At 36.3% G+C, this 21915-nt stretch overlaps 3 protein-coding genes across 5 annotated transcripts; all 3 read left to right on the top strand.

Moving 5' to 3' along the window:
- Positions 1-13: 13 nt before the first annotated feature.
- LOC110643861 (26S proteasome non-ATPase regulatory subunit 8 homolog A) lies at positions 14-4405 on the top strand. 3 transcript variants are annotated; one of them, XM_021796378.2, is made up of 6 exons: positions 14-241; positions 519-597; positions 754-856; positions 2849-3115; positions 3468-3579; positions 3934-4405. In XM_021796378.2, exons 1-6 carry the CDS (start codon positions 137-139, stop codon positions 4072-4074), a joined length of 807 nt encoding a protein of 268 aa, XP_021652070.2. In that variant the 5' UTR covers positions 14-136; the 3' UTR covers positions 4075-4405. The 3 variants fall into 3 exon arrangements, with proteins under 3 accessions (XP_021652070.2, XP_021652071.2, XP_057993848.1); XM_021796379.2 differs by having other exon boundaries at positions 2852-3115; XM_058137865.1 differs by lacking the exon at positions 3934-4405 and adding an exon at positions 3702-3920.
- A 1882-nt stretch (positions 4406-6287) lies between these two features.
- On the top strand, positions 6288-8939 carry LOC110643859 (protein ABIL2). Its single transcript, XM_021796375.2, is given in 10 exon segments — positions 6288-6611; positions 6731-6813; positions 6918-7068; positions 7351-7450; positions 7645-7725; positions 7880-7922; positions 8013-8101; positions 8245-8345; positions 8642-8784; positions 8786-8939. Coding segments are annotated over 10 exon segments (924 nt in total). The 5' UTR covers positions 6288-6503; the 3' UTR covers positions 8811-8939.
- Positions 8940-16946: 8007 nt separating this feature from the next.
- LOC110643870 (cyclin-dependent kinase E-1) lies at positions 16947-20957 on the top strand. The gene is made up of 2 exons (XM_021796390.2): positions 16947-17778; positions 18973-20957. The coding sequence occupies exon 2, from the start codon at positions 19097-19099 to the stop codon at positions 20531-20533; it is 1437 nt and encodes a 478-aa protein (XP_021652082.2). The 5' UTR covers positions 16947-17778; positions 18973-19096; the 3' UTR covers positions 20534-20957.
- Positions 20958-21915: the final 958 nt, after the last annotated feature.

Below are 21915 nucleotides of genomic sequence, written 5' to 3' on the forward strand. Positions count from 1 at the left end.
GAAAATTCTTTCCTTGAAAAAAAAGTCACATCGAGCTCATACTCGGAGAGGTAGAGACACCAGTCACCTGTGTACATTGAACAGACGCAGGAGGAGGGAGATAGAGAGAGAGAGAGAGAGAGAGAGAGAGAGAGAGATGGATCCAAAGTTAGCGGAGGTCTCGCAGCTATTCGAGCGATTCAAAGCGGCGTGTGCCCGAGAGGATGTCGACACTTGCTGCAATGTGCTTTCTAAGCTCAAGGTAAGTGGCTGCGATCAGCATCTAAATTAAACCCGATTACAATTCATTCTTTGGGTTCTATCTACTTTAATTTCCCTATTTAACGTCTCTAATTTGTTTATATGGATTTTTTTTTTAAAATATATATATAACTGTGATGGATTTGATGTAGAAATAGAGTATATGGATTAATGGTTTGGACTAGGAGATTATAGTTAAACTTGTCCGTCGTCTTGGGTGTTTAGGTGTTGTGGTGCTAACGAAGTGGCATGGGCCGTCATGGTTGTTCCTCTTGCAGGTCTTGTTGACAGGATTTTCTAGCCTGCCACCGTTGTTTGAAGATACGCCTAATGCTATTCATGAGTTGACATTAGCAAGTAATGTGCTCGACTTATGTATCTTCGGTTATTGAATTAGTGATTATAATGTACTTTTGCAGTTCATCCATGGAATACTTTTTTCTTTTTTCTTTGTTCCTTTGCTCCTTTGCTTCTTAGCTGGCAGTCTTATTTTTGAATGTTGAAATTTTTCAGGGGATATATATGAGCATGCTGTTCTTCTAAGTGTGAAGATTGGGGATCAGGATGCCTTTGAAAGGGATTTCTTTCAGTTGAAGCCATATTATACAGATGCCAGGTAACTTACCCGTGACTTGAATTAAATTTTGTCATAGTTGTAGTTTTACTAGTGCCTTGGAAATAAGTTCTACTCACTGATGGGACAAACTTGTAGAGCACAGGCAGTGTTCAGCATAGAACACATAGGATAAAAGTCATCCGCTTCAGTTATGTTTTTTATGTTCTTTATGTTCTTTCTGCAATAGGCTATAATGCAGCAAATGAGGAAGCTTTCAATGGAATTACATTGTTGGAACACTAATTATGTAGTAGGTGTGAATATAGGCTATATAATACTGCAGACTTCAAATTCTTTTGCACTAACTTGGATTGGAAGCAGGGTTTTAAATAATAAAATCAGAATCAGTTTGGAAATTGGAAATAGTGTAACAGAATCAGGTTGAATCAGTCAGAAATGAACTGAATCGGCCAATGATTCTGAGATTTTTTTTTTCAAACTCTTAGAAGACATGGTTCTAAATAACAGAATTGGAAATAGTGTAATTGAATTGGTCTGAAATGGTTGGTATTTAAAACCATGGTTGGAAGGGGATTGAGAAATGTTTTTTAAAGTGTGTGATTCCTTGGTGCAAGGAATCTTGAGTGCAATGATGTTAGAAATATGATTTAAAATCCTAATGGGATTTGAAGAGATCTTTTTCTAATTTGAGTGGGAGAAATATTTCTCAATAGGATGGAGGTATATTTCCTATATAGATAGAACTCTTATTTTAGTGTTATTTCTAAATTGAGTGGGACTCCTAATCATATTAGAATTGAGGAAATTAACACTATAAATAGGAGAATAGTGGAAAGGTTATGGAAAATGGCTTTGCCAAAGGAGAGAGGCTTTGTCCATGGAGTGGAGTTGTCGCTCATTATAAAGAAGGGTTTTGTTAACTGCTGAGGATTTGGCTCTACCCATTTATGAAGGGCTCTTGCCCATTACAGTCCTATTGAGGGAGAGAGGATTCGGCCTAAGGTGGAGAAAAGACATAGAATTCAAGAGTAAGTAATTCTTATCCAGTAATGAGAGGGTTCTTGTTCATATAGTTGAAGACACTCTTTATAGTGTAGTAGTTAAAGTAGTAAGTATATTGGGTTATATTTAGAGGAGACTGAGATGCCTAACTAATATATTTACTATGAGTAGTTTATAGTGTGAGTTCTCTTAGTTGTAATTGAGTTAACGGGTAGTATAGTTTGAGTTTGTAACGATGATAATTTTTATTAATAGTGAAAGATGGCATGCCCGTGGATGTAGTCATATGTTGAGAGGGTAAATCACGTGTTTTGTGTATTTGCTTTATTTCTCTGTAGTTTATATGCTTTCATGGTGCACAACAAATAATATATAATTTCTTTCAAACTAAAAGAGACAGCACTTTTTCTGGAACACTTCTGAGCAGATGGTCTGATATTATCATTTTAGCTTACAAATCTGGATTAATATGGATCAATTCTTCTTGTTCAACAACTACTTTAAACAGATTCTTATAAGTAACTAACTCCTGGAGGGGCACCTCCAATTCTGCAATAATGATGCCTTGCTTTCATGCATGGTGCATGACTATTAACCAGGGGATCAGAGCTGTAAGGGGGTTCTCAACCGTTGGTCATCCCTGCCATAACTGATAACCAGGACTAACCTTTCTCTTCAACTTGTACTTTTGCACAGGCTGACCTCATGAAAGAGTACATGTATCATAATTTATGAAATGCATGAAGTAATATTGCAAAGATGTCTTCGTAAACTACTGAAATCTGTTGTGCGGTTTTCCTCTACAGAATAGAGCATTTGGTTTTTCACCTGCTACTAGTCTGCTTTTATGTATGTAGCAGACAACTCTAAACAATATGTCATAAAAATTTAAAGAATAATCTGGTTTAGACAATGAACCGGCTGTTTACTGTTTTTTCCCATTAATTAGTCTCATATTTTGATGTGTACACTACATTATTTAACCGAGTTGGTGATGTTTATGACTTCTCTTTTTACCCTTCAATGTAGCAGTAGCCGTCTCCCCCCATCTTCTCAGGAATACATGATCTTAGGCCTCAACCTCTTGAGACTTCTAGTGCAGAATAGAATTGCTGAATTCCATACTGAGCTGGAACTGCTTTCATCCACTGCTTTGGAAAATCCTTGCATCAAGCATGCTGTGGAGTTGGAGCAATCATTCATGGAAGGGGCTTACAACCGTGTGCTGAGTGCAAAACAAACTGTGCCATGCAAAACCTATGATTATTTCATGGATCTTTTGGCAAAGACAGTAAGGTAATTTTCTTCATGTGATTTCTGATGATAGCTTAACTAACTATGGATAATGAAGCATCAGCAATCAGGTTGTCAGCAATGATTCATTCTTAGGTTATATGTGTTTACAGGGGTGATATAAAGTTGTGATATATATTAGAAGGATCATTTTCAGAGTTTGAATTTGTAATCCCAATAGAACAATATTGAGGGTGAAAAAAATTCAAAAGATATTGTACTAAAACCAACTCAACTCGCCTAAGCTTAATTGCATCCTACTCAACCTTACTGAAAAGCATAGGAACAATTTCTTACCTAGTAAACTTGCATTTATTTTTTGCACTCTTACTAATTGATGTTATATTACTTCCAGGGATGAAATAGCTGGATGCAGTGAGAAGGCATATGGCTATCTTTCAGTTAGTGATGCCCGCCAAATGTTGCTCTTCTCTTCTGATAATGAACTTCTGCAGTACATCAAGGAGGTATCTAGTTCTAGCTATTTCTCTAACATATCTGAGGGATTGAAATTCAAGTGGTAATATGTTTCCTTATTGAGTTTTATAAATATATGAATTGAGTTGTTGAACTGTCTTTGGCGCCTCAGCTCCTGCTACCAGTCCTGTATGAGTCTTTGTGATGTTGCAAGCTTCCAGTGGCTTTGGCTGGGCAAGCCTTTGGCATTTGAGATATATTACGGAAAGGGAAATAAGCTCTAGGGCACACTTGTACTCTAATTTATAACAAAGCATGGATAACTCTTGGTTCCCTCCTTTTACTCTTCCGGTTCTTACATTCACTGGGAACAGAAATGTGACATATTCTATTGTACAATGCAGGAGCAACCCGAGTGGGAGATAAAGACTGGTCAAGTAATTTTCCAGAAGGCAAAAGAATCTGCCTCTTGCAAGGAAATACCATCTCTACAACTTATTAACCAGACTCTGAGTTACGCAAGAGAGTTGGAGCGAATTGTGTAGAGTTGAAACTGATGGCTATGGTCGCAAAACTCTAATTGAAAATTGTTCTGAGGATAAAGATATTATCTTCTTGCATTTTAATTTGGTCACTCCAGTAACAAAATTTGATCATTATGGCAACTTTCCCCCTCTTTCCCGGTAATTCTGTCTTCATTTTTAATGCTGGCGAGGATCTTGTACTTTCAAACTAAACTTTAGAGTGCAATATTTCGCACTGGTGGAGGGTCAAAATTTTCCAATATGATGACTTCTTGATTATAGAATTGGGCTGGTTAATATATGGCCATAATTCTTTCTGAGTTTCACTAAAATTGTCATGGATTTGAGGTTACTGACTTTGAGTGTGGGTGTTTATTTCTACTTGACAAAAAAAAAAGACTACCGAGGTTTCAATTATTGACTTTTTATAGGCGAACAAGTGGCAGATGACCTGAAAGAGCAAATATTTGAGGAAATGAAGCAATTATCAAGTTTTAACGTTACAATTGATTGTAATTATTGTATTCGTCCCTTTACATGAACATATGCCCTATTCAAACGGGCACTTGTAGCAAGTTGGGATGACACATCACGGTCTGACTGCTTTTCTTAAGCATCTCTCAAATACAAGTCTGGGTTTAGATCTTCTCTCAAGTACGCGTACAACACTAAAACTAAATTAATCATGATGCCCCCTAGGACTCGCAGATATATTTGATTATGTCAAGCACCAATCCAAATATGACATTGTGTACTAGATAATATTTGTCCGGTACGTGCCCCCCTTACTGATGAACGTTGAAATTTGAGTCGCAAAATACAAACCAGCCCGTAATATAACGAGTGCTTAACCACCCCATCATGACATTATCTTGATAACCCCACCAGTAGTGTTTTCTCAAATTACACTCCTGAATTAATCTCAACATCGTGCCTCTGCTGACCGAAGATAATATCAGAAAATACGCTTGCTTTTAGACTTGGTTACCTTCCAGTTTCAGCTCCGAATCACAATCGAATCGACATTTTTAATTTTAGGATTAAAAAAAAAATAAAATTGAAGAATCATTTTGATCAAATTCAATGATTATATTTTTTAATTTTTCTGTTTTTAGAGAAAAAATTTTAGTTTTATCTTAAATTGAATCAATCAATTCCAATTTAATTTAAGTCTAGTTTCAACCGATTTAAATTTAATTAATTTTAATTTTAAATTAAATTAATTCAATTTTAGTTTTAAATATGAGACGGTGGCCACCTCTACCTGCTTTTACTACTACCGTCTTTATCAAATCTGTTAGTAGACAAACAGCAGCTTAATCGTTTAAGTTATTTAATTATTTAAATTAGAAGAATTTTCAAATACTTTTTTTATATTTTTATTTTAAAAATTCATCATAATTAATAAAAATTCAAATATATATTTGCAATAACACAGCTTTAAGAAAAGAAATATTATTCATCTCACAACAATGATCTGCTATAAATTTGTTGTTACATAAAAACAAAAGAAAGAAAAGGAAGATGACAAATATCCATGCACTACTGATTGCTACTAATTAAATCTTATTGGTCAGTTTGTCAATTGCTACTCTTAATTTCTATGGTTGTGATTCATAAATCACTCTCAAATGGGCTGATGTCATTGCCTCATTTTAGCTTTAAACCTGCCATTCATGAGCATCTGCATGCCTTCACCCACTCTTATTAACCAGTGACCCAATTAGTGACCCAACCAAAATTTGTTTTTCACTTTATTTTAGTGGGCCCCAGTTTGGAAAAGTATTAAGCCACTGGATTTTTGACACGTGGATATTTATTGCATTTTAAAGAACTGCCTAACTCCAGAGAAAGAAACCAACAAACTGTTAGTATTTTGCTTTCAGAACAGAAGGGAAGTTGAGCTTTCAACTCCAAAAACGAAGGCTTGAGATTCCCTTACCTCATTGTTGTCTTTGAAGAGATTTTCTGTCCTCTTCCAATAATGAGTATCATCTTCATAACTCAGTGTAGTGAAATTTCACTATCATCTTTCGTCCTTGGTTGAGAATAAGTCAAGAGAAGAAGAAGAAGGCTATTTTGCTCTTCTATGGTCTACATTAAGCATATGGCCACATAAACAAAGACTTGACCTTAAATGGGAAAGAGGCTTTGGATTGGAATTCTAGCTGTTTAAGAACAAGAAATTAAGACCAGGTTCGGCTTATCACTTATAGTTGATTTTCATTTATTATATCATCTCCTCTCTCTCTCTCTCTCTCTCTCTCTCTCTCTATATATATATATATATATATATACTGAGAGCTCTTTTGTGTCGCCTGTAATTCAATGGCTGATTTTTCTTTTAGGAACAGAAGGCAGAGATATATTGTAGAAGGTAGACTGGTGCTAAGAGTTAAAGTGGTTTATACTTGTAGGGCAGCTAATTGAAGAAGGCAGGTCTAATTTTCATGGATAACAAGACCTCATCCTCTTCACATCCTGGCCCTCAACAAGAAGCTTCCAATCATGATGAATTTTTCATGCAACAGAGCTTGCTTTTTTCTGATACTATTAAGGTACAATCACTAGCAAATTATATGATTCTGTTTCTGCCTTTTGATCTAGAAACAAGAATACAAGTGATTTTCAACTCTCCTGATATTGGGCTAAGATTATTCATTTTTCTTTATTTCAGGATTTGAAAATTTTAAGGGAACAGTTGTACTCAGCAGCAGAGTATTTTGAAAAATCTTACAGCGAAGAGGACCAGAAACAAGTGTGAGCTACACTTCTAACCCCTTTCTTAAACAATTTTACTCAAATTATGGCTTGATGAATTGGAAGCACAGGGTATTTAAGGGTTTTTTTTTTTTCCAATGTAGAGTGGTGGAGACCCTGAAGGATTATGCCATCAAAGCCTTAGTCAATACTATTGACCACTTGGGCTCCGTAGCATACAAAGTTAATAGCTATTCCGAAGAAAAGATCAGCCAATTTTCAGCTCTGGAGCTTCGATTCTCTTGCCTGGAACAGGTAGTCCTCTAAGCTTCACTCATCTCTAGACATAATTCCAGCATGATTCAGAAAAGCTGCCAAAATTGATCGCTGCTATTGATTAATCTCACTTTCATTTATAGCTGTGGCCCTATGGCCACCAAATCTATACGCTTTCTAGGATCTGAGTGTCCTTTAAAGCAAAATGAATTATAGAATACTCGTGAAATCATTTATTATGAAATTTTTACCTTTCTTTCTTTCTTTCTTTTTTCCTTTTATTTATCATTTATTAGCTTTTCATGGCTGACATCTTATTAGAGACTACAAACATGCCAAGAGTATATCAACCATGGGGGACTTTCTCAACAGGTTTTGATGGTAGAAACTCCCAACTACCAAAAGCGATACATATTTCCAGGCAAATATCATTATCACATTCCATTTTTCCCATATACTATCTTCGAGACTAGCCTGCTATTTTCGTATTGTCTATTTATCTCACACAATGTGCCACAATAGTTGGGATAGCATTTTTCTATCTTTGAAGCTCACTTTCAATAGAATTTATCAACTGGGGAAAATGTGTAAAAATTTTCTGTGAAAACTTTTCAGTTGAGGAGTCTGCAGACACCAAATTAAAATTTCACAAAAGAAGCTTCAGTGCTGATTACAGTTCGTATCAGTTCAAAAGTGGTACTCCATATTTCTTTTATCTTCAGACAAGCCTAGCATTTTAATAATCTAATCTCATTCTTGATTACTAGAATATATACCCAAATTACATGATCTATTCAAGATACCATATAGGGGTAGAAATCATTTATCTGTTTGTCTTTTTTCTGGTAAGCTGTTCAAGCAACAATAAGGGGGACCTCTCCATCTATTTTCAGGTAATCTTGATGCAATGTCTTTCAATGTCATAATGAACTTATCATGCCTGCTTCACCAGGATCAAACTCTATATGTATATTTTAATGCAGAGGAGGGCATTCTACATTACAGTCTCCACAGTTTTCCTCAAGACAAGGAATTTTTACGTTTACAAATACTTCGATCAACAAAAAACCAGGTTTCTACAAATGAATTTTTCTTACATAAAGAAATGAAGTTAACAACAGCACAGTCAAAACAGTGATAGATAATGCCTTACGCTTCTTTATTTTCTAGGGGTAAAACTATAACTAGTCTACTGATTATCTTCTCTAACATCAGATAAAAGAGCTGGCTCTCCACAGCGGTTTCCACTCAGGCGTCCTGGATCCCTTCTTCCTAAGAGAGCATTATCTTTGAATAATTCTACCGTCATCCGACAGGTAAGAACATAATCTGAAGAATTGAGAATGACTGCTGTATCTCTTTCTTTTTCTTTTTGATTCATTGTGAACTACGTAGCTCTCCCCATCTCTCTTGATCCCATACACCAACTTCAATGGGATTCAAAATATGGAACTTTCTGCAGAAAACCCAAATTTTAACCACCTAAGTGTTCTCTTGCCAACAGAATAACTACTATAAAATTGTGGGAACTGGGAAGTAGTGGACATCTAGGCATCACATATAGGAATCTATCCTTGTGAACATTGATTCTAACCTTATCTAATCTTTTCAGTATCTGCCACAGCCCTGGAGATCAGTTTCATTGTCTACATATCCTGAAAGAGACGGGGTAAACGAGATTGAACAATATTCCAGCAAAAACAAACGCCTTATTAAGGCCTTGCTTAACATGCGCAAATCCAGAAAGGATCACACTTTACAAATATATGGATGACATTTGAAAGAAACTGGAGGCATGGAAGGAACCAGAGAGACCTTTGTAGTTTTTGGCCCTATTTTGTAATCTATTTTGTTTTAATCTTCAATCACCTTCTGCTGTTTTCCAGTGGAAGCAAGTGTGTTTAGCCTTCTGTCGATGCAACTTGATAAATATCTGTCCACTCCATCCCAGATTTTAGTTGGTCAAATTATTAAAAGACAAATCCTATTGAATGAGCAAAACAATACCGCAATTGCATGAGTCACTATAGTACAGATTTAAATGTGTCATTTTTACAAAGAATTATGCTTAAATTAGAAGTAAATGAACAAGCTAATTAAAATGCCAAAATTTAAAGATATTAAAATGAAATTGAGTATAAAATTGATGTTTAAGGAATTTAAACTAAATTAAATGATTAATTAAACTAATTAAATTAGATGACTAAAATTCAAGCTGAAATTGCAAATTATGGATTTGGGATAATTTAAATATAACTTCAATAAAATTAAAGTGATTTTAGAGATAGAGCTTTTCAATATTGCTTGTATGTGGTTTATTCTTAATTTAACTAAGCACATGAAATTTACAATTTTGAAGGAAATCAGTTCTTAGTTTTTTAAAACCTTTCTCAAGCATTTCCAAGGTAATTGTCATCAAATCAAACCTTATTTTCATGGTATTTTAAACTTGATAAAAACCCATTTAAAACTCTTATTGATTTTAAAAGTCTTCTTAATCTTCTTAGCTTATTTCTAATATCAAGAAAACCAAGTTCATTGCATGATTATCTATCCTAAATATTTACTTTTTAGTCCATCTATAAAGGATTAAAACTTAACTTAATAAGGACCCTTCATAAAGTAAGACAATAAACTCACAAGCAATAAATCAAAATACAGTAAATTTTATTTAAATAGCTACATTAGTTCAAAAATCACATTACATGGCAATATTTACATACCCATCTCTAGAATTTTAAAGTTCTATTTACTAAACATAGTTTTAAGACAAATACAAGTAGAGAAATGGAGAAAAAATGAAAAACTAAACTAAGGCAAAGAAAAAACTCAGTGAAAATGGTGAAGAATCTGCTGCTGGAACGTTGGAGAAGACGTCCTCTTTCGTTGCTACAAAACCGATCTAAGAATGCCATCCTCTCCTCTACTTTTCTTTTTAGAAATTGTCCTTGTGTACTCTTTAGGGTAACAAAGAGAAAAAAAAGCTTTTATATGGTTCTGGGGTCTGCCCTAGAATGAGTTAAAAGACAGAAAATTTTGAAGAGAATTGATGTATTGGGTCAGATGAGAGAAAGTACCACAACAACATTTTTTCTTTATTAAAATAACAAACTGAATCGGGTTATGTTGTGCCTTATATTGCAAGTTTTATAATTTTGGAAAATGCTAAGATTCATCAGGTGCATCAATATAGGCTAAATGAGATTATGTCCACGTTTGTGTAACTTCTAAACTGGGAAAAACTTTATTTCTAACTGCGATACAACCTACAACACAAGCTATACAAGTCTATAAAAGTTATGTTGTAAGTTATGTAACCTTTTGTTTCTTTAAAACTCAACTTCAAATTTTTCTTTTTAAAACTTTGCAATTCAGCTCTGATTTCCTCCAAATAGCTACCATGATCAAAATATCACCAAAATTCTTCAAATTTTAACCTATAAAATAAATAAATTCTATAAATTAAACTACAAAGTATTAAAAGGAAAAATTAACTAAATAAAAGCTAATTTCTACTATAACAGCTATAAATAAGGGTAAATTAGTTACAAAATTATACCTGTTATGACCCAACCTATGGGCCAGATCGGCACTAGGACCTGAGCCGACATAAAGCCCCCGAGGCCCGTAGTAAGTCATAATGTTCTCAAACCCATGACCAGGCCCACAATTTAGGCCCAATATGCATAATAAATAATTTAAATTAAACTGTTATAATTTTCTTTCGGGCCAACTTAACCCAGTAATTATCAGAAATTAAAATTAGGAGAGCCCATGTAACACCCTAGGTAGATCCCACATCGACAAAACACGGGAGATGTCATGACCCAACCTATGGGCCGGACCGGCACTAGGACCTGGGCCAGCCTAAAGCCATCGAGGCCCGTAGTAAGCCTAACTATTTCTCAACCCAACTCTAAGGCCCATTTGGGCCCAATTTCAAGAATTCAATCGGACAGAGTCCGACCATAAAATGGACCTTTTAACGGGGAGTTTTTGACTCACCCGACCTGTAAACACAATATATAATCAATTGGGGAGCTCAGTTCACCCTCCACATACTCATAATAACATAAAGTCAAATGGGAGCTCAGCTCTCTCATCCAGTCCAACATACATGCATATAATAAATTTACAGGTCCAACATGGCAAATTATATTACAGACCCAAATCAAATAAATATTTCTAACACATGCAGTAAGAGTTAACAGAATTATACAAACATTAATAAACGACCTGCGAAGAAGAAAAACAGGTTAACCACAACAATAATCCTCCTATAGCCTGGAAAAATAATGAACAGGAGTGAGCGTTCGACTCAGAGAGTAAAATATCAATTTTAACCATAATCTCTATAACTATTTAAAGCTAATGCACCCTGTAGAGTGAAATGCAACATCGTTAATATTTTCACATCACAACAGCAAAAAGGTAATTTGGAGCACTCACACCTGATAAGGTCAAACAATACATATATGGGAGCTGATCCCCTATACAACCCTCTTAATCCAACCTGTGTCAGCGAAGAACTCAAGCCGGACTTTCACTTAATAAACCAAATTGGGGTCCCAGCGAAGAACTCAAGCCGTGTCTACCCCGAAGGACCGGGTTCTAGCGAAGATCTCAAGCTGTGTCTACTCGTCCTGTCCATAGCCAACACCATACCACACGCACGCCAACTCACGCACCCTGCTCCAAATTACCACAACAATATCTATGGTACTTTAACAATTATGAATGCAACATAAAACGTGCCTAGTGTTTAACTACATAAATACATATTTATAAGTGATGCATGAGCATGCTTGAACATTTAATAATATCGAAATTATAATTAAAATTAATATTTTACTCACAGACTTAATCGCAGTCACTGTGGCAGCTGGGCGGAGGAGGAAGACTGTTTCAGCTCACTTAATAATTTTATTAGAATTATTTAGTACATTTGACTCAATACAAACTAAGAAAAAGACCAAAGATGTCCTAAGTCGTGCCGAAAATCCGGCAGAGTCTCCCCTATACCTAGGACCTACCCAACCTGCAAAAAGGCTTAAAACACACTTCCATATCCACAAACCATATATCCACAACTCAATCACATCACACAACCCCTCCTGGGCCCATCCAAACAGTCATCAATCACAACATGTAAAATTACAGTTTAGTCCTCATAATTTAACCCTCTTGCAAAAACTACCCAAATGAGTTCTAAAAATTCTAAAACTTTGCCCCACGGTTCTTAGCATCATTACTAAGCTAATGCAAAAAGAATTATAATTTTCTGAGTTATCATGAATATTTTATGAATTTTTAATCCAATTCAAGCACTAGAAAATTACGAAAAAGCAAGGTTCAGGTTTACCTATGCCGATTCCGACTCCGGGGACGGGCTCGGGACATCTGACAACGGTGGGGTAGCCAAAATCTCGATCCAATTTCAAGACTTTTTCGGTAGCCGGTCTGTCTGGCCGAAAATTCATAGACCCGGGCAACCATCAAATTTTCACGAATTGAAGGTACTTACACGAAGCCTACAATACGGGGGTTAGTATGTAATTTTTATGAAATTTTCTAAGCTCATTTAATGCTCGGAAAAACACTACGAATTTCGTGGGACCCACCGAAAAATGATGTCGAAAAATTTTGAAATTTATATTGCCGCGGAGCTCTCAATGAGTGGAGCGCTTGGTACTCTCGGTTTTCTCGTGGGGTTCACAGTTTGCGAGAAATCTAGCCCAAAAGTCGAAATGGGCTAAAACTTCCCAGACAAAATTGGGCAAACCGCTTAATGGATTTTGGTGTTCTTGGTGTCTATGGAAAGCTCTCGAGGTGTAGATGGTGTTTGACACAAGATCCGGCCCAATCGGTGGCCGGATCGGCCGAGAAGGCGAGGCATCGTGCTGAGCGTCACGTGACTTCGTGCGCGTTTCCCGGCGTTCCAGGCGGCGGCCGGCGATGGGGAAGCACTGGGGCGGTAGCTGGCCGGCATGGGGAACAGGGAGGAGAGAGAAAACGAGAGAGATAGGAAGAGAGACGAGACGCGCGCGGGGAAGAAAGAAAAGGAAGAAAGAGGCCGATTTGATTCGATCGGTCCGATCCGGTCTGGTTTAATTTGGCCGGTTCGATTCATGATATAAAATTTTGAATTTTTACTGTCTTGGAACAAAAAACGAGGCCCAAAAATTTCAAAAAAATTTTAAAAAACTCAAAAAAATTCGTAGAGTCTAAATATATTTTTAATTTTGCCACGTGGTCTTTAAATAAATTTTTAAAAATCATCAAAGTTTCATATTTTCGAAAAATTGAACCCGATTTCTAAAATTCGAAAAATTTCAAATAATTTTCTAAAATTTAAATAAAATAAAATATTAATATTACTCATAAATTAATAAATTTAAAAATTAGGGGTATTACAGGAGAGATGCTGGGTTTATAAATTAGCGGTTCGTAACCACTAATGACGCGTTTTAAAACAGTGAGGGTTTCGACCCAGAGCGGACAATATCACTAGTGGGCCGGGCCATTACATTTGTGGTATTAGAGCCGCTCCGTGTGCAACCTTGGGCGATAGTGGAGCAAACCTTAGCGAGAACGCTGAGTCCCATAAGGGGGGTTGATTGTAACACCCTAGGCAAATCCCACATCGGCAAAACACGGGAGAGATGCTGAGTTTATAAGTTGGCGGTTCGTAACCACTAGTGACGCGTTTTAAAATAGTGAGGGCTTCAGCCCAGAGCAGACAATGTCTCTAGTGGGTTGAGCCATTACAGCCCAGCTCAACCCTGTTACATCATTTACAAACTATTTAAAACTCATAAAAAATTTTATTTGTTAATACAAAAACTTAAATTCATGCAGTCCCTGACAGGATTAATGCTATTATTAGTACATGCAGAATTCTAAATTATAAATTTAGATAATAATAATAATAATAATACAGTTAAATAATTTTTTCATAACCTGCGAGGAAAGGAACAGGTTATTCTGAAAAAGATATCCTCTTGTAACTTGAAAAAATATGGTGAACAGGAGTGAGCGTTCGACTCAGAGAGTAAAATACTAATTTTAAGTATAATTTTTATAGTTTTCATACACATCACATCATAACAGCAAAAAGACAATTTGGAGCACTCATACACCCAACACTATGCAAACAGTACATATATGGGAGCTGATCCCCTATACAGCTCTTTTAATCTAACCTCTGCCAGCGAGTATCTCTCAAGTCGGATATTCGCTTAATAAACCAAATATGGAGTCGCAGCGAGTGTCTCTCAAGCCGTGTCTACCCGTCCTGTCCATATCCAATACAATACCACACGCACACCAACGCACGCACATTGCTCCAAATTACCACAAATAACATCCATGGCACTTCATCAATTATTAATGCAATATGAAACGTGCATAGTATTTAACCATATAGATACATATTTATAAGTGATGCATGGGTATATTTGAACATATAATAATATCGAAATTATAATTAAAATTAATATTTTACTCACAGTACACTAGAGACGACGATAGAGGTTGGGTGAAGGAAGATGGTTGACCCTGATCATCTACGTAATTTTATTGTGAATTTATTAGTGCCAATTCAAAGAAAAAAAAATTTAAAGAGGCAATCCTAATTTATGCCTAAAAGTCGGCAGAGTTTCTCCTATACCTCTGACCTACCCAACCTGCAAAAAGATTCAAATAACACTTATAAATTCTCAATTTCTACAATTACATCTCATCAACATTATATGGCCCCTCTTGGGCCCTCCAAATCAGACAGTAGTCATAAACTTAAAAAATTATATTTTAGTCCCTATAACTGATATTTTATAAAAATTCACTCAAACAAGTTATAAAATTCTAAAATTTTGCCCCACGATTCTTAATAAAGTTATAAAGTTATCGCAAAAGGAACTGTAATTTTCTAATCACCCATGAATATTTTATTTGAGAATATTACTCAATTCCATAAGTTTTCAACAGATAACATATTCTTAATTCAACCCAATTCAATATTCACATATTTAAACCTCTATTCTCAAGCTTCAACCAATCATATAAAATTTAAATATCATAATTCCAGATAATCTTATATGCCTATATGCTGAAAATCTAACTAAAATCCATCTATATTTTTCAAAAAATATTTTACAATCACTAAAAAATTCAACAAACACCATATAATATCTCCAAATAATTTTACTTTCATCATATATTTTTTTAGAATTTTTCTCTAATTTTTTCTGTTTAAAAAACACTGTATTTATACTCCACAGACTGAGAAATAATGAAAATATCTTACCCAAAGCTTAATCTGTGTCTCAAAAATTTCAAAAATTTATGAGAAATCCTCTGGAAGTTGAATCATCCCCAAAGCTCGCCGGAGCCACCGCGTACGGTGGCAAGCCGCCAGTCTCCGGCGACATCTGTCGGAACTGATTACACCAAAATGTTCCTCTCCTCCTCCTCCTGAGTCCATAGGTGGTCTTGGATTGTCTATCCAACAGTCGAATTGTCAGAAATCTCGTCCAAAAATTTTAAAAAAAGCCGATTTTCTCTCTCATCGCCAGCGCCGAAAACGTTCACCAAATCCGGCAAGGCTGGTCTCATCTGAAAGAGCTATCTCTTAGAAGTCCATAGCAGCTGGAATCACTCCAATCAGACGTTGGAATCGCCGGATAAAAGCATTCAAAGTTTGGGACCCATATTTTTTCTCTCTCTCTCTACTGTTGGCCGGATTCTGGACTGCTGCTGCCACTGGTGACGTCGCCAATAAGTGTGGAGCCGCTTGGGAGGTCGCTGGCAGGTCACCAGAGAAGGGAAGAAGAAGAAGAGAGGGGAGAAGATGAGAGGAGAGAGAGAAATGGGGGGGAGGGGGGGGGGGCTCCTCCCAATTTTTGATTTGAAATTTTTTTTTTGGGACAATGGAACTGAGTTTCATTGCCACACGAAAAAGTCATCTTTTTTTTTTGAGTTGTTACAATACCTAAATAATGATATAAAATGCATACATCAGTCACTTGAGTTGTGTACATGACCTGCCATTCTAAATCGAAATGGGGAACATGTTAACCAGGATAAATTTTCCAAATATTATGCAGAGAGAATAAACTGAACAGAAGCATTGAATCCTTAGCAAACAATCTCACGAATCAGATAACGGCAACAATGAAAAGCAAGAAAAGTCTGTTGATAGGTGATTCAAGATATATATATATATATATATATATATATATATATATATATATATATGTTACTTTTGGTGGACTAGAGTAGGCTAGACAAATAACATTAATATAAGCGATTTTAGAAATCTTAAAACTGAATTCACACAACAACAATTAAGGTAGTGTTTGATTTAAATAAAAATTGATGAAATTTATAAATAAATTATAAATTTTAAATCATATATATTCCAAGTTATATTTTTATTATATATTATTTTATTTTATTTATTCTAAATATAAAATTTATTTTATTTAAAATAAATTTTATATTTAATACAAAATATATCCCATAAAAGAATACATTTATAAATGAATTCTATTATAAAATTTATTTATAAATAAAATAAATTTTACCATTAAATTGAAAACAGGTGCAAGTCTTAATCTCAAATTAGTTTCTCATAGATATCATTTTTTTTTAAATCAAAGAAAAGCAAGAACCTCCTATCAAAATAAAAAGGAAGGGAACGCAAGAACCGGTTTTGGCGATCCAGAACGTGTATTAAAGCGATCTGAATATCTACGAACCGTGTTCTTAGACGCGGGATCCAGATTTTGGCTCTTAGCGGAGTAGCGAAATAGGTAACTATGCCTATAACCAATTCCACCAAGAAAGTAAACATACAGAGAGAAAAAAAAAAAAAAAAAGTATCAAATTGAATTATAGATTCACCACATTCACCGAAAAAACCTATCCAGAGCCAAAATCAACAACTTATTTGACAAGTTAAGCAGAGTAAAAGTACAAAGTATGCAGCAATTAATCGTAAATTACAGCTTAATTGTTGTAAACTAATAGAATAATTAAAGGTATACCTTATTGGTTGAGACTTGAAGGTCTAAGAAATCGTCTTGATAGACTTTCCTCTTTTGCTTGATGTGCTTCGTGTTGGTTACAGTCCATCTCTTCAAATTCTCCATTGCTGCGGATACGAGAGTGGCTTTGCAATTCTAAATTTGGAGCTTTGAAAAGAGTTGAGAGACTAAATTTCCAGGTGGCGGGAAAGGATTTTTTTTTTTTTTTTTCCGAGTTTTCAAAGAGGAAGATTGATCAAAATAACGTCGTTTGGAGACAGCTCCCTCTGAGAAGGCTAAATATTAGGGACGACGTCGTGTCCATTATACTCGGCTAGTCGGCTAGGTTGGGTTGGTTTACCCGAGAGAAGATTCGGGTTAGGAAGCTACACTGACCAAGCTATGGGTGTTGCTGAACCTGAACATTGTCGTTTCGTCGTTGAATAGGATAATTTTATTCCCGAATTGCTCTTGAATTGAATGCGAGGACCAGGAGTTGGAACCGATCTCTCTCCTCCACAGCTAATTTCTCTTATCCGTCACACAAAAAACCCTAATTTTTGTTTTTATTGTTCTAATTTTTCACACTGGCCGTCATCGATATCGTTAGTCCGCCATCAATTATCGTCAATTCCTCTGAACTATATTTGGAGCTACCAGGTCATGGAATCTCTAGGAGATCAAGTTCTTCGCTAAATTGGATCTGCTTGCCATTTTCGTTTTGGTGGGTAAATTAACTCCGCTATTTGTTTGATTGTTTCAAATATGATATCATGTATGTTTTGAAAATGGGCGAGAAAATTAAGAAACGAATTCATCTTGTTATCGTTTGAGTTTGCATATTGACTCTGCTTTGGATACAACACGGCCTTTGTTACTGGCGGCGCATGTAACCCTATTAAACCAAAAATTTTATGGCTTGAGCGCATAGAATCTCTGTTTACTTTACTTTAGATATATATATTACTTGGGAATTTGATTTCTTATCTTTACTTCATCCCACTGCTCTAGTACTCCACTTTGGTTTTATATTCTGGCGAGGCAAGGTGAGGTGACTAAGAACACAAGCCATTGTTATTGGTGTGGAGTTATAGATATTGGGTTGTGATGAAATTATGCTATTACTAAATTTTTGAAAATGAAAGTGGAGGGAGAGATGAATGAGAGGGTAGTCTCCACTCTCCTATACAACGATTTAATCTTTAGATTTTAGTGTTACTTTTATAGGGAAAAATTGTACTGATTTCTGTTATTTGACAATCTGGTTTTGAGGACAGTTGAGAATTACACTTGAGTCCGGGTTTTTGTTCTTAATTTTGGGGTTCTTCTCTTTTTCACTTTGCATAGATGTTCACTGTGTCAGCTACTCCATTTTTATGATCTTTGCTCTGAATATTTGTGCAGTAGTCTTCCGACTCCATATCAATAGATTTGGCTCTTTAAAATCCTCTCATTGTGCACAAATTTGCTTTGTGGGACACCGTTTATTGTCTTCGTCAGACATGCTTCTCTCCTTCTGGAATAGTACATCACTGCAATGTTTGCCTTTTCATTTTGACAGCTTGTTTTATTTTGGTCTTGGCATGACTCTATTTATGCTGCATTGAAATCCTTCGAAATTTAGAATTTTGTGTGCAATTGATTTTGCATTTGTGGGAATTGTAAAAAAGACAATCTTCTTTAGGCGAAAGGGAAGAGAAGAAAGGGGGGCAATCTTTTGAAATTTTACTAGAAATCTATCAACAAAGTATTATTTGTAGATGAGGTGTTGTAGATCTGGTCATAGGAAATCTGTGAAGCATTTTTCAATAAAAACATGAGCATTTTTCAATAAAAACATGTCCAATCATTTTGACTTCTATCTCTTATCTTCTTGATATCACCAACGAAAATTATTCCCTTGCCTAATAAACTTCAGGGGGGTCACGACTGCAATACTAACAGCTGTAGCAAACTGGTGCACCTTTTGATCTTCAATCTCCGTGTTAGAGTGGCATCCTATCTTGTAAGGAACCTGCGGCCAAAGCTGTTATGCAGAAACCATGGGAGATGGCAACACCACAACCAACAATAGAAGCATCTCAACTAACTCCAACAACAATGAGAAGCCAGAATGGCTGCAACAGTACAATCTGATTGGCAAGATTGGTGAAGGAACTTATGGTCTTGTGTTCCTGGCAAAAACCAAGTCTCCTGCAAATCGTGGAAAGTCCATTGCCATCAAGAAATTCAAGCAGTCAAAGGATGGAGATGGTGTCTCCCCTACTGCCATCCGTGAAATCATGTTGCTTAGGGAGATTTCACATGAAAATGTTGTGAAGCTTGTGAATGTACACATTAATCATGCTGATATGTCTCTGTATCTGGCTTTTGATTATGCTGAACATGATCTTTATGAAATCATTAGGCATCACAGAGATAAGGGTTCCCATGGCATTAATCAGTACACGGTGAAATCATTGTTGTGGCAGCTGCTAAATGGACTGAACTATCTTCATAGTAATTGGATCATACATCGAGATCTAAAGCCATCAAATATCCTGGTTATGGGTGAGGGAGATGAGCACGGGGTTGTTAAAATTGCTGATTTTGGACTTGCAAGAATATATCAAGCTCCCTTGAAGCCATTATCTGATAATGGTGTTGTTGTAACCATTTGGTATCGTGCACCTGAGTTGCTTCTTGGAGCGAAGCACTACACAAGTGCTGTTGATATGTGGGCTGTGGGATGCATTTTTGCTGAACTCTTGACTTTGAAGCCACTTTTTCAAGGGGCAGAAGCCAAATCCACGCCAAATCCCTTCCAGCTTGATCAGTTGGACAAGATATTTAAGGTCTTAGGCCATCCTACACTTGAGAAGTGGCCAACACTTGCCAGTCTTCCACATTGGCAATCAGATTTGCAACATATCCAAGGGCACAAGTATGAGAATACGGGATTGCATAATGTTGTGCATCTCTCTCCAAAAAGTGCTCCATATGACCTCCTATCTAAGATGCTTGAATATGATCCTCGAAAGCGGATAACTGCAGCACAGGCTCTAGAGCATGAGTATTTTCGGATTGAACCTCTACCAGGACGCAATGCCCTGGTCCCTTCTCAACCTGGAGAAAAAGTGATCAACTATCCTACTCGTCCAGTAGACACAAATACAGATTTTGAAGGAACAACTAGTCTTCAGCCTCCACAACCAGTATCATCCGGAAATGCAGTTTCTGGAGGTATGCCAGGTGCTCATGGAGTGGCGAACAGATCTGCTCCTCGGCCAATGCCAATGGGCATGCAGAGAATGCAATCTCAGGCCATGGCTGGTTACAATATTGCTCAGGCAGGGATGGGAGGTGGAATGAATCCAGCTGGCATACCAATGCCAAGAGGTGTTGCTGCCCAGCCCCATCAGCAGCAACATTTACGGAGGAAAGACCCACCAGGAATGGGGTCTGGATACCCTCCACAGCAGAAATCCAGGCGCCAATAAGCGAATGACATTTGATTGTGAGCTATAATTTAACTTCTGTTGGAGCACAATCCTGTCCCTCTAGAAGGGCATCCAAGTTCAAGTCCAAGTCCAACTCATTAAGGTTTTTCAGTCATGCCATGTATGGGACATTTGGTCAGCTGCTGTACTGTAAACCTGTTTCTGACATGGCAGCGTCATCTGAGCTTGAGGAGGCACCTTAATTGATGCCTATCAGTATGAATTTTGAGCTACATATCCAAATGGCAAGGTATCATGGTAGGAGAGGGTGCAAGAAAATATCTTGTATTTGGAATGGTTCCTTGACGTTGGTGGACTAAAGTTTGTCATTTCTTACCCTTTTAAGGGATGTATATCAGTGTATGAAATTAATACGAGACAAAGGCTTCTTCTTCTTGCTTGTGAAGCAGAATTCACACGTTCATTTTGGTTCAACAACGTTGAATTTCATTGGGCTGTGTCTCTTGTTGTGCTATATCGTGGTTGGTATTTTCACCTTCATTTCCGGTGTTTTACTCACTAGGTTTTACACACGTTTCAAGAGATATAGTAGCTGTGGTTTCATCATCTCCATGAGTCTTGCCTTCTTATGAAAAGCTAGCACTTTAAAAAAAAAAGAAGGCGCCGCACTACGGCCAACAGACTGGTTTAAAAGTGGCCTCAAAGTAGACCAGCTAATTTAATAAATGAAATGAATTGAATTCGATGGAGGAGCAGGCTTACGTGTTATTTTTCTCTTTTTTTTTTTTTTTTTCTTGTCAGGGTAATACTTACGGTTTTCAGACTCAAACCTAAAATTTCTCTCAAACTCACCTCATTATTAATTACTAGGTCAATGAACCATTAATAACAATCTTACATAGGAGGAAGGATTTCGCATGAAATATAACAATCCGAATTTGACCGGAAACGAAATACTTCTAATCAGATCAGCAGGAAGGCCCTGCATGTCTCTTCAAGCAAAAAGGCAAGAACTCTATTGCTAATTGCTGTGTACGAGAAACAGAGAATGTTGCTACATCTTTGAAAGGAATCTATTGTTTAACAGCATCTTGTTTGGGCAGTCAAAGACCTATTAATCCAGCCATGGGTATCTAGACCCGGTCACTTGCCAGTTTGAATTATGAATCGGTCCAGTATCGGTACAGGTCAAATTTGGGAGTGGCCTGATTTGACAGTTTCAATTCATGATCCCGAAGCTGGGTTTAGGAGGCCAATTACGGTTCCTTGTTTCTTGAACTTGAACTAAAACCAATCCTTTCGTTAAAAAAAAAAAAAAAAAAAACTCTAAAACCAATCCGATTTAAAATTTTTTTTTCCCTTTCTTCTTTTACAAAAAAAAAAAAAAAAATTATATTAGGTTTATATTTGGGTCACTTCAA

Source organism: Hevea brasiliensis, chromosome 16 (assembly GCF_030052815.1).
Source record: "Hevea brasiliensis isolate MT/VB/25A 57/8 chromosome 16, ASM3005281v1, whole genome shotgun sequence".
Classification (NCBI taxonomy): domain Eukaryota; kingdom Viridiplantae; phylum Streptophyta; class Magnoliopsida; order Malpighiales; family Euphorbiaceae; genus Hevea; species Hevea brasiliensis.